We start from the raw sequence: 12,883 nt of genomic DNA on the forward strand, positions 1-12,883 counted from the left end.
GAGTTTGTTACATACAATTCTAAGAATGTGGCAGTGTTGAGTCTTGGATCATATATTTGGCTGTTTGAAAGCATGACTTTGAACCAAATACTTTGGTCCAGATGCCTGTAAGCGTCAACAACCCATCTACAAGTGCTTTTACGTTGATTACTTTTTTCAAATCCAATGTATTTTCCATGTAGATTCCACTTCACAATATGTTCACAAAATACATTGAAACAACATTGATTTAACCTGTTTGTGCCCAGTGAGAGGCTTTATAAGACCTGCTCTTATCAGGGGAGTTCTTAATGTTTTGTACACTGTGTATATTTTCAATGTTTCAATACTGTAGTTTTTCTTGTAGCTTTTACTCACACCTAATTCGCTCAGTGTACACCAGAAATGTTGTACTAGGTAGGCTAGTTGAGAACAAGTTCTCATTTACAACTGCAACCTGGCCAAGATAAAGCATAGCAGTGTGAACAGACAGCAACACAGAGTTACACATGGAGTAAACAATAAACAAGTCAATAACACAGTAGAAAAAAAGAGTCTATATACATTGTGTGCAAAAGGCATGAGGTAGGTGAATAATTACAATTTAGCAGATTAACACTGGAGTGATAAATGATCAGATGGTCATGTGCAGGGAGAGATACTGGTGTGCAAAAGAGCAGAAAAGTAAATAAATAACAGTATGGGGATGAGGTAGGTAAATTGTGTGGGCTATTTACCGATGGACTATGTACAGCTGCAGCGATCGGTTAGCTGCTCAGATAGCAGATGTTTAAATTTGGTGAAAGAGAGAAGTCTCCAACTTCAACGATTTTTGCAATTAGTTCATGGATTTATCGGTGGTGGCCGTGTTACCTAGCCTCAGTGCAGTGGGCAGTTGGGAGGAGGTGCTCTTGTTCTCTATGGACTTCACAGTATCCCAGAACTTTTTGGAGTTAGAGCTACAGGATGCAATTTTCTGCTTGAAAAAGCTGGCCTTTGCTTTTCTGACTGACTGCGTGTATTGGTTCCTGACTTCCCTGAACAGTTGCATATCGCGGGGACTATTCGATGCTATTGCAATCCGCCACAGAATGTTTTTGTGCTGGTCGAGGGCAGGCAGATCTGGAGTGAACCAGGGGCTATATCTGTTCTTAGTTCTGCATTTTTTGAACAGAGCATGCTTATCTGAGATAGTGAGGAAGTTACTTTTAAAGAATGACCAGGCATCCACAACTGACGGGATGAGGTCAATATCCTTCCAGGTTACCCGGGCCAGGTCGGTTAGAGAGGCCTGCTCGCAGAAGTGTTTTAGGGAGCGTTTGACAGTGATTAGGGGTGGTCGTTTGACTACGGACCCGTAGCGGATACAGGCAATGAGGCAGTGATCGCTGAGATCCTGGTTGAAGACAGCGGAGGTGTATTTGGAGGGCCAGTTGGTCAGGATAATGTCTATGAGGGTGCCCTTGTTTACAGATTTAGGGTTGTACCTGGTGGGTTCCTTGATGATTTGTGTGAGATCGAGGGCATCTAGCTTAGATTGTAGGACTGCCGGGGTGTTAAGCATATCCCAGTTTAGGTCACCTAACAGAACAAACTCTGAAGCTAGATGGGGGGGCGATCAATTCACAAATGGTGTCCAGGGCACAGATGGGAGCTGAGGGGGGTCGGTAGCAGGCGGCAACAGTTTGAACTGTTTGGGTATGGACCTGGAAAGTATGACATTACTTTGCAGGCTATCTCTGCAGTAGACTGCAACTCCTCCCCCTTTGGCAGTTCTATCTTGATGGAAAATGTTATAGTTGGGTATGAAAAGCTCAGAATTTTTGGTGGCATTCTTAAGCCAGGATTCAGACACAGCAAGGACATCAGGGTTGGCAGAGTGTGCTAAAGCAGTGAGTATAACAAACTTAGGGAGGAGGCTTCTGATGTTGACATGCATGAAACCAAAGCTTTTTCGATCACAGAAGTCAACAAATGAGGGTGCCTGGGGACATGCAGGACTGGGTTTACCTCCACATCACCCGCGGAACAGAGGAGGAGTAGAATGAGGGTGCGGCTAAAGGCTATCAAAACTGGTCGCCTAGAGCGTTGGGGACAAAGAATAAAAGGAGCAGATTTCTGGGCGTGGTAGAATATATTCAGGGCATAATGCGCAGACAGGGGTATGGTGGGGTGCGGGTACAGCGGAGGTAAGCCCAGGCACTGGGTGATAAGAGAAGTTGTATCTCTGGACATGCTGGTTGTAATGGGTGAGGTCACCGCATGTGTGGGAGGTGGGACAAAGGAGGTATCAGAGTTATGAAGAGTGGAACAAGGGGTCCATTGTAAACTAAAACAATGATAACTAACCTGAACAACAGTATACAAGGCATATTGACATTTGAGAGAGACATACAGCGAGGCATAAAGTAATCACAGGTGTTGATTGGGAGATCTAGCTAAAACAACAGGTGAGACAACAACAGCTAATCACCTAACACAACAACAGCAGGTAAAATGGTGTTGACTAGGCAGAGAGGGCCGGATTAACTACACACAGATGGCGGCTGGGGCCAACAGATAAAAAATAAATAAACAGAATGGAGTACCATGATTAATGGACAGTCCAGCAGGCATCAGCTATGTAGCCAAGTGATCATAGTGTCCAGGGGGCAGCAGTAGATGGAACAGGGGAGCCCCACTACGCTAGCGACACAGCGTTTAAAGTTAGTTGCTTCTGCTCCGACGGAGGCCGGATGAAGGCACAGCGGATGGAGTATTCGTAGGCAGACCAGTCGTGGTGGTGCGGCGGGGCGCCGTGTCGACAGAGAATCCAAGCCAGATGGCGAAAGAGGTATTGTGGAATTTAGTTTGCTCGCCGGGAGATATGCCTGGCTCACGGCTAACTGGTGCTAGCTTCGTGGCAGTGGCGATAGCCACTATATCCAATCGGTAGCAGCGGTGATCCGGTGCCAAGGTCCAGAGTTTACAGCAAGGATCCGGTGGAGTTTTGGGCTCTAGCCGTGTATGAGTGGGGTTTGGGTGAACAGCTGAGTAGGCCAGGAGATGGGCCTCAGGGAATAGCTTCAGTACTAGGTGCCACGGTGAGCTAGCTAGCTGCAAGCTGTGAGCTAGAAAGCTAGCTGCAAGCTAGCTGTGAAGATCAAAAGTAGTGGTCCAGGGATTATGGCAGGAATCCGGCGTTGTTGTGGAGAGACAGTCCGATATTGGCAGACAAGCGATATTGGTAGACAGGCGAGTATTATCCAGGCTAAAAACAGAGCTGGTATCTGTGCAGAAGATAAAAGCCGCTAGCAGGGGCTAACAATGACTAAATAGCTTGTAGCCAATTAGCTGGTTAGCTTCTGGAGATTCTTGAATGTGTTCTAAAATAGAAAATAATAGCGATTCCGTATCACATGGGGTGAGGCAGGTTACCAGAAGGTATAATCGAATAAAAAATCGAGAAGAGATTGAAAATAAAAAAAATACAAAAGTACACGACGACAAAACAAACACGTCTTCACTGCTACGCCATCTTGAATAATTAATTAATATGTTGAAGGCACCTGAAGTGTAGGCTTGGTAGAATTTTACTCAATGATTATAATAAGATAACGTGTGCCAGGACAGTATAAAATGGGGCATCAATTGAATATTCTGCACTCAGATAAAATTAAATAAATGCTACAAGACCTAAAATGATTATTTGGCAGTCTCCATAGCAGAATCTTCTTTTGCTTCCAGTTAGAACCATTTTGGGTTCCATGTAGAACCACAGAGGGTTCTATATGGAACACAAAAGGGCTCTACATGGAACCAAGAACGGTTACCCTATTGGGACAGCCGAAGAACCCTTTTGGAACCCTTTTTTCTGAGTGTAGCAATGAATGTAAGGTGTGGAGACTGATAGATAAGGCTAATGAGGGCATTATAAAAGAAACAGTAAACTGGAAATACACTGTTGGATATTACTGGACCTGCTGGAAGAAGATGGCATGATTACGGAATAAAATTCAATGACCTATGTTTGTTGCTGATTAGAACAGCAAAGCCCTGAGGCCTAGTATTCAACAAGCAATGTTGTCCTGTACCTCAAATGCTGTAGTCTCAACCAGAGACATATCAACCACAGTTTAGCTCTAAACTAATAAACATCGATAGGATGCAGTCAATCATTTTGACTTCAGCCTATCGGTTGAAGAGACAGTTTTGACCTGTAGCTAGTGATTAGTGGTCAATAAAAATAACTGATAATGAGTGTCTTTATCAGTGGAGCAGACTGTTTATAATGAGCTGTTCTAAACGCTAAATGACTGCTTGAGACAGTAGCATGAAGATTCTCCCAACTTGTGTTTTGCACAAACTGACAGAAATACGCAATACAGTTGCACTACTCTGGCCTGTTCCCTAGTTTGACTAAACGTAGCCTCAACTCTAACCTGAACCCTAACCCTGTTCCCTGGTTTGACTAAACGTAGCCTCAGCTCTAATCTGAACCCTAACCCTGTTCCCTGGTTTGACTAAACGTAGCCTCAGCTCTAATCTGAACCCTAACCCTGTTCCCTGGTTTGACTAAACGTAGCCTCAGCTCTAACCTGAACCCTAACCCTGTTCCCTGGTTTGACTAAACGTAGCCTCAGCTCTAATCTGAACCCTAACCCTGTTCCCTGGTTTGACTAACCCTGTTCCCTGTTTGACTAATCCTAACCCTGGTTTGACTAAATGTAGCATCAACTCTAACCCTAACCCTGTTCACTGGTTTGACTAAATGTAGCCATAGCCCTAGCCGTAACCTGAACCCTATGTCCACACCCCGGTTCAACCTTTACCCTAGCCATATCTCGAACCCCTCCAAATAGAGCTCCCCTACCTTCAAATCAATTCAACCCCTGATTACAACCAGAATGAAAATTACAACAACTTAAACAAACATCCAGACACACAATCACTACACAACATTGGTGTGAGCTTAGCGCCAGTCTTCAGAAGATGTAGGGCTGATTATTGAGTTTTAATTATAGATGTATGGAGATCCATCAGGCAGCCAGTCCAATTAATTAGTGTTGGGGACAGGGACAGAGCTGAAGGACTGTTCATTAATCAGCTGGACCATGATGAAGACCTGCCCTTCCAATGTCATTAATACACATGACAGTCACTCATGCACACTCAGCCATATATATATAATTATACTAATCTGTTATGCTGTCATACACATCATGACATGACAACACCAGAGGCACAGAGGCACGGCGCAGAGACACATAGACACAGCACAAAGACACATAGACACAGAGACACAGCACAGAGACTGTTGTGGGAACACAGACAGACCAGACATATCCAGTGCTAGAGAGTACTGTAGTACAGTATACATGGATGTCACATAGAGGCAGTCACATACTGTACACACAACGTACACACACACACACACACACACACACACACACACACACACACACACACACACACACACACACACACACACACACACACACACACACACACACACACACACACACACACACACACACACACACAATGAGTGGAGAAGAGCCTACGTCAGGTTCCTGCAACACCTGCAGAGATCGGTAGGGGGCAATATACGACAACCTTGTGACTTCTATTGCAAGGCCCGTTTGGTCAGGGGGGTGTGCAATATATATGTGTGATCAACTAGAACCATTGTGCACTAGAATATTCCAAAAATGACATGAACCAGAATCAAGCATTCATGGTCTGCTGGAAGCAGTGTCACGATTGTGTTGCATCCATACCAAAGTATCCTACTGCCTCTTATCAACTAAATTACAAGAAAACCAAAAGATGATCTTCATAACTTTCAGTGTAATGACACCTTAAGTTCTATGGGACAAATCAGAACCATTCGAGAGCATGTGGTGGACGCTGTCAATCTGGTTTTAACAGCTAGCTAATGTCCAACACAGGGAATTGTGGTTCAGTTTACAGCCCCCCTGGGTTCCAGCTTCCAGATAATGTCTGTCAGAAACTATGCACTTGGTTTACAGCCATGTGATTCTTTATTATTATGGAGAAATGTCTTATCACTCAACCATGAACATGGGAGGTGAGGATGATGTCATTATGCAACTGATTTAAGGTCATGTACGTGAGGGGTCTAATCTGGTTTATATGATTATGATGGTCATAATGCTTCTTTTAAAGTGTATTTTCATGGTTCAAGTAAAGTGACACAGGATGGTCATAATGTTTCTTGACAGTTTGTGTGGCAGATTTGTAGTGTAGGTGAATATTCATTCAACAATAAGATAACAACACTGTGGATATATTTGCATTATCCCTGTCAGAAGCAACTTGAAATAATGTCGCTGTCATGTCACACTCTCAAACACTGAGGCGCTGTGTCCACACAATGCACTTTTCCTATTAGACTACCCCTCATGTGCCTGTGGAGAGGTTGTGTTTGCCAGACGTGGCATATGTATAGGTGCATATGGGGAATATTGTGTACATACAGTACAATGTGTGTGTGTGAAGACAGGAGTGTGAAGGGTGTGTGATTATTGCAGTTCCATGTACTGGCCTGATTTTATATTCTCTCAGGAAAGACATGTACTTCACCTCTTCACAACATACACATTGTCCTTCACCCATTCACATCATACATACTCTTCCCCTCTTGGGCTTTCTCATAGTGAGTGAAACCACAACAGAATTGATGATGGGGGTTTTCCCGGTGCAGCTTCAGCATTATGATGCTCATATAATTCCATTACAGCCATATTAGTAGACTACTATTTTATTCTATTACTTTTTATTATGTTTTACTTTAGCTTATCTGGTAAATATTTTCTTAACACTTCTTTAACTGCACTGTTGGTTAAGGGCTTGTAAGTAAGCATTTCACGGTCCCCTATTGTATTCGGCGCATCTGACAAATAAAGTTTGATTTGATTTGTGGGTTGCTATTGAATGGGGACCATGGTGTTGTGTGTAGGGTGTTAAATGGGGACCATGGTGTTGGGTGTTGATTGGGGACCATGGTATTGTGTGTAGGGTGTTGAATGGGGACCATGGTGTTGTGTGTGGGGTGTTGAATGGGGACGATGGTGTTGTGTGTAGGGTGTTGAATGGGGACCATGGTGTTGTGTGTAGGGTGTTGAATGGGGACCATAGTATTGTGTGTAGGGTGTTGAATGGGAACCATGGTGTTGTGTGTAGGGTGTTGAATGGGGACCATGGTGTTTTGTGTAGGGTGTTGAATCGGGACCATGGTGTTGTGTGTAGGGTGTTGAATGGGGACCATGGTGTTGTGTGCAGGTTATTAAATGGGGACCATGGTGTTGTGTGTAGGGTGTTGAATGGGGACCATGGTGTTTTGTGTAGGGTGTTAAATGGGGACCATGGTGTTGTGTGTAGGGTGTTGAATGGGGACCATGGTGTTGTGTGTCGGGTGTTGAATGGGGACCATGGTATTGTGGAACATTACTTCCCCCTCTAGTAGTGGAGGATATCCAGGCTTTTAGTTCTAGACCAGGTATTCCTAAACTGAGTTATGAGCAATGCCTTCGGGGGTATGGCAAATAAAATTGTCATTCACATTTAAAAAATACATATTGTTATATTTTTTTACAACAAAAAATCTCCACATTTTCAAACAGTCCATTTATATAATCCAACGGGGCTATACATTTGGGTGAGGTTTTTTTCTTTCCTGAGTAGCCTCATTTCACTGTTTAAAAAAATAAATAAACCATCTAAATCAAATCATCAAATCAAATTGTATTTGTCACATACACATGGTTTGCAGATGTTAATGCGAGTGTAGCGAAATGCTTGTGCTTCTAGTTCCGACAATGCAGTAATAACCAACAAGTAATCTAACTAACAATTCCAAAACTACTGTCTTATACACAGTGTAAGGGGATAAAGAATATGTACATAAGGATATATGAAAGAGTGATGGTACACATCAGCATAGGCAAGATACAGTAGATGGTATCGAGTACAGTATATACATATGAGATGAGTATGTAAACAAAGTGGCATAGTTAAAGTGGCTAGTGATACATGTATTACATAAGGATGCAGTCGATGATATAGAGTACAATATATACGTATGCATATGAGATGAATAATGTAGGGTAAGTATCATTATGTAAGGTAGCATTGATTCAAGTGGCAATTGATAGATTTACATCATTTCCCATCAATTCCCATTATTAAAGTGGCTGGAGTTGAGTCAGTGTCAGTGTCAGTGTGTTGGCAGTAGCCACTCAATGTTAGTGGTGGCTGTTTAACAGTCTGATGGCCTTGAGATAGAAGCTGTTTTTCAGTCTCTCGGTCCCAGCTTTGATGCACCTGTACTGACCTCGCCTTCTGGATGATAGCGGGGTGAACAGGCAGTGGCTCGGTGGTTGATGTCCTTGATGATCTTTATGGCCTTCCTGTAACATCGGGTGGTGTAGGTGTCCTGGAGGGCAGGTAGTTTGCCCCCGGTGATGCGTTGTGCAGACCTCACTACCCTCAGGAGAGCCTTACGGTTGAGGGCGGAGCAGTTGCCGTACCAGGCAGTGATACAGCCCGCCAAGATGCTCTCTTGTGCATCTGTAGAAGTTTGTGAGTGCTTTTGGTGACAAGCCAAATTTCTTCAGCCTCCTGAGGTTGAAGAGGCGCTGCTGCGCCTTCTTCACGATGCTGTCTGTGTGAGTGGACCAATTCAGTTTGTCTGTGATGTGTATGCCGAGGAACTTAAAACTTGCTACCCTCTCCACTACTGTTCCATCGATGTGGATAGGGTGGTGTTCCCTCTGCTGTTTCCTGAAGTCCACAATCATCTCCTTAGTTTTTTTGACGTTGTGTGTGAGGTTATTTTCCTGACACCACACTCCGAGGGCCCTCACCTCCTCCCTGTAGGCCGTCGTTGTTGGTAATCAAGCCTACCACTGTTGTGTCGTCCGCAAACTTGATGATTGAGTTGGAGGCGTGCGTGGCCACGCAGTCGTGGGTGAACAGGGAGTACAGGAGAGGGCTCAGAACACACCCTTGTGGGGCCCCAGTGTTGAGGATCAGCGGGGAGGAGATGTTGTTGCCTACCCTCACCACCTGGGGGCGGCCCGTCAGGAAGTCCAGTACCCAGTTGCACAGGGCAGGGTCGAGACCCAGGGTCTCGAGCTTGATGACGAGCTTGGAGGGTACTATGGTGTTGAATGCCGAGCTGTAGTCAATGAACAGCATTCTCACATAGGTATTCCTCTTGTCCAGATGGGTTAGGGCAGTGTGCAGTGTGGTTGAGATTGCATCGTCTGTGGACCTATTTGGGCGGTAAGCAAATTGGAGTGGGTCTAGGGTGTCAGGTAGGGTGGAGGTGATATGGTCCTTGACTAGTCTCTCAAAGCACTTCATGATGACGGAAGTGAGTGCTACGGGGCGGTAGTCGTTTAGCTTAGTTACCTTAGCTTTCTTGGGAACAGGAACAATGGTGTCCCTCTTGAAGCATGTAGGAACAGCAGACTGGTATAGGGATTGATTGAATATGTCCGTAAACACACCGGCCAGCTGGTCTGCGCATGCTCTGAGGGCGCGGCTGGGGATGCCGTCTGGGCCTGCAGCCTTGCATGGGTTAACACGTTTAAATGTCTTACTCACCTCTAGTGTCAAATACAGGTAGCCGAGTCAAATAATTGACATCCAATCACATGAACCGTTATTCTCTCGTGGGAAATCCACTTATGTAGCCTAACGTAGCTGCTGCTCATTCCCTTTGCTCACAAAATTATAAATGGGTTTTAAAAAGTAAGGCCATAGAGACACATACCAGCTCTACTGGTAGTACTGTACTACACCTGCACCTGTCGACGACACAAGTTGTTCTGCTTCCAGGAACACATCCAATAGTAGCATCAGTAATTCTACATTTGTTGTTAGCCCAGCTAGCATCGACACTGACAGTTATGAATCTGATGCAGCCGAAGAGCTGCACCCTTACCTGGGAAAGCACTGAACAACAGACAGGGACGTTGGACCATCGAAGAGGTGCAAATATGATGAGAACTACATTGATTTGATGTTCATTTACAGTATATTGGGAATAGTGCCTTTCCTCAGCCACAGTGTGTTATATGTGCAAAAGTACTATCTCACAACTCAGTGAAACCTTCACTCTTGCGTAGACATTTAGAAACAAAACATGACAATTTGAAAAATAAGCCACAAGGTTTTTTTTAGGGAGAACCACTGATCTAGACGGTCCCTGTTAGGTGGAGGCAGGAGCAGTAGAGAATCAACGTGGAGATCGGTGGAATCCCAGGGAGTCCTAATAGTCCTGCTACTACTCTCCATCTGGTCCATACACAAACATACACACCCACACACATACACACTCAGCAGGGGGCTCAGCAGACAGATGTCACACACTGGGTTCTCTATTGACACTTTTCATGACACCCTGCAACATTCTATACCACAGTGGTTTACATTAACATGTGCATTTGTAAGGGTAGGGTATTAAAGTCTAAATGTTTGTCGCCAATGCTTTAAGTCTGTTGCTCCTTACTCAGCTACGTATCTCAAAAAAGTATCCTTGGATGTTCTCTGATCAGTCATACATACCATTGAGGTGAAGATATGTATAGTTACTACACCTGGGCTGCTTCCTAAATGGCACCCTATTCCCTGTACAGTGCACTATTTAGAGAATATGGTGCCATCTGAGAGACTGACCTGGCAAGGGCTGAGTCTGAAGCTAAGGCTGAGGCTGGGGGATGGCTGGGGCTGAGACTGAAGCTGAGGCTGGGGATGGCTGAGGCTTGTGCTGAGGGATGGTGGGTCTGGGGGGGGATGGCTGAGGCGGATGGCTGAGGCTGGGGGATGGCTGAGGCGGATGGCTGAGGCTGGGGCTGGGGGATGGCTGAGGCGGATGGCTTAGGCTGAGGGGGTTGGCTGCGGCTGAGGAGGATAGCTAAGGCTGAGGGGGATGGCTGAGGCTGGGGCTAGAGGGGGATGGCTTTGGCTGAGGGGGATGGGGATGGCTAAGGCTGAGGGGGATGGCTGAGGCTGAGGCTGGGGCTAGAGGGTGTGGCTTAGGCTAGGGCTGGGGAAGGTAATAATCACATTGTATAACTCAGGTTAATGAACAAAGGACCAGTTGATCAACCATAAAGAATGATAGGGAGTCACTAGGAACCAGCTCATGAATTTGATCTACTTTGGCAGGACTCCATGTAGTATAAATCTGTAGTGACTCAAGTTCAGGCTGAGAGACAGTGAGAGCGAGTGAGTGAGTGATTTTCTCAGGTGATGAGTACATGCCATCATAGAATTGGAGTTTAGACAGAGAATTAGGATTAAATCTAGTGCATTTGGCTAGGTATTATCAGTATTTCCACTAGGATAAAAACAATACACTTTATTCCTCTACAGGGTAACACGCACATGGAAGCACACAAACACAGACGGAAGCGCGCACACACACACACACACACACACACACACACACACACACACACACACACACACACACACACACACACACACACACACACACACACACACACACACACACACACACACACACACACACACACACACACACGCGTGTAACTCCATTGTTCTCCTATTGAGTGGCTATTCTCTCTTCCCCTCTCTCAGTCTGTTCATCGGTATGCAGGCAGGGTCTTGCTGTAGCAGTGAGGGCAGTGGGGGCAGACTTGGCTGTTCTGTACCCTCTACATGTCTGCTAAATGACAGTAATTCTTTTCCTGGGCTGCAGACGACTCGTGCATGTTTTATTCCCACCTCCACCATCTGCCTGGCCACAGAACACTGTAGTGGATTCAAAAACAGACCAGTTCTCCTGTCCACATCTCTCCCTATTGGGATTCTCTATCCCCCAGTCACTTACTGAGGGGGCCCAGTCTTTATTACCAGTAACACTCGGATGTATGGAGAAATAGACAGATGATGAGATGTCTCACTGTGGTCAATTGCGATAGCTAACAATGGCTCACTCACACGTGATGCGGAGAACATTCTGGCACTAAATGGCTGCCGTGCATCCTCCAGGTGGGTGCTACACATCACCGATTGGTGAGGTGAGTTACTCCTCTTTCCAATGTAAAGCACTTTCAGGTCTGGGTGGTCTGGGTTCTTGCACAAAATGGCTGCTGTTTGTGATGCTTCACCAGACCAGGATGCTATCGAACACATCAATGGTGGGAGGGTGAGTTATTCACCCTTCTCACAGAATGCAAATCTACGTCGAAGCAAAAGGAAAGGTACTGGATAAATACCATCCATTAAAACTAGGGGATATTGTAGATTTTTTATTCTGGCATTAGCAGATGGTTCGTTGGGTGGCATCTCTTTTCCAGCCATCCAAAGACAGGCTGTGCAGGCTTTTGTACTAGCCCAGCCATAACAAACCAGATTCAACTAGTCAACGAATCATCAAGCCCTTGATGAGCTGAATTTCCCCAGGACCAGGCATGATTGAAGGTCATTGTTCTTCTGTGAATGGTTTTACTGTATTGCCCAGTGTTTCCTTTGGGTTTAGTGTGTGAAACGGGGACAGTCGAGCCCATACACTGCAACATGCAGGGCAGCCAGAACTGACATTTCAATAGTCAAAGAAATGTCATTGAGGGGATTGAAATCAAAATGATCTGAAATATAATACCATCAATTCAATAGTTTTAAGTTTGGATTGTTGAGTTGCATGCACACACACACACACACACACACACACACACACACACACACACACACACACACACACACACACACACACACACACACACACACACACACACACACACACACACACACACACACACACACACACACACACACACACACACACACCTCTGCAACTCATCCTTGTTATTGCTCTCTAACACTCATTCATCAGTGAAGGTGTTAGGGACACCATGGCAACAGTATA

General features: G+C 45.2%; 1 protein-coding gene across 1 annotated transcript in view; it reads right to left on the reverse strand.

Annotated features, from left to right (window-relative positions):
• Positions 1-12,021, reverse strand: part of LOC124034932 (dedicator of cytokinesis protein 8-like) — an 80,788-nt gene extending 68,767 nt beyond the window's left edge. The window contains exons 1-3 of the mRNA XM_046348326.1: positions 11,956-12,021; positions 10,666-10,934; positions 10,278-10,284 (exon numbers count right to left, since the gene is read on the reverse strand). Coding sequence (XP_046204282.1) covers positions 10,278-10,284; positions 10,666-10,934; positions 11,956-12,021 — 342 coding nt within the window. The remainder of the gene's footprint in view (positions 1-10,277; positions 10,285-10,665; positions 10,935-11,955) is intronic.
• Positions 12,022-12,883: the final 862 nt, after the last annotated feature.

Source organism: Oncorhynchus gorbuscha, linkage group LG05 (genome assembly GCF_021184085.1).
Source record: "Oncorhynchus gorbuscha isolate QuinsamMale2020 ecotype Even-year linkage group LG05, OgorEven_v1.0, whole genome shotgun sequence".
Taxonomy (NCBI): Eukaryota; Metazoa; Chordata; class Actinopteri; order Salmoniformes; family Salmonidae; genus Oncorhynchus; species Oncorhynchus gorbuscha.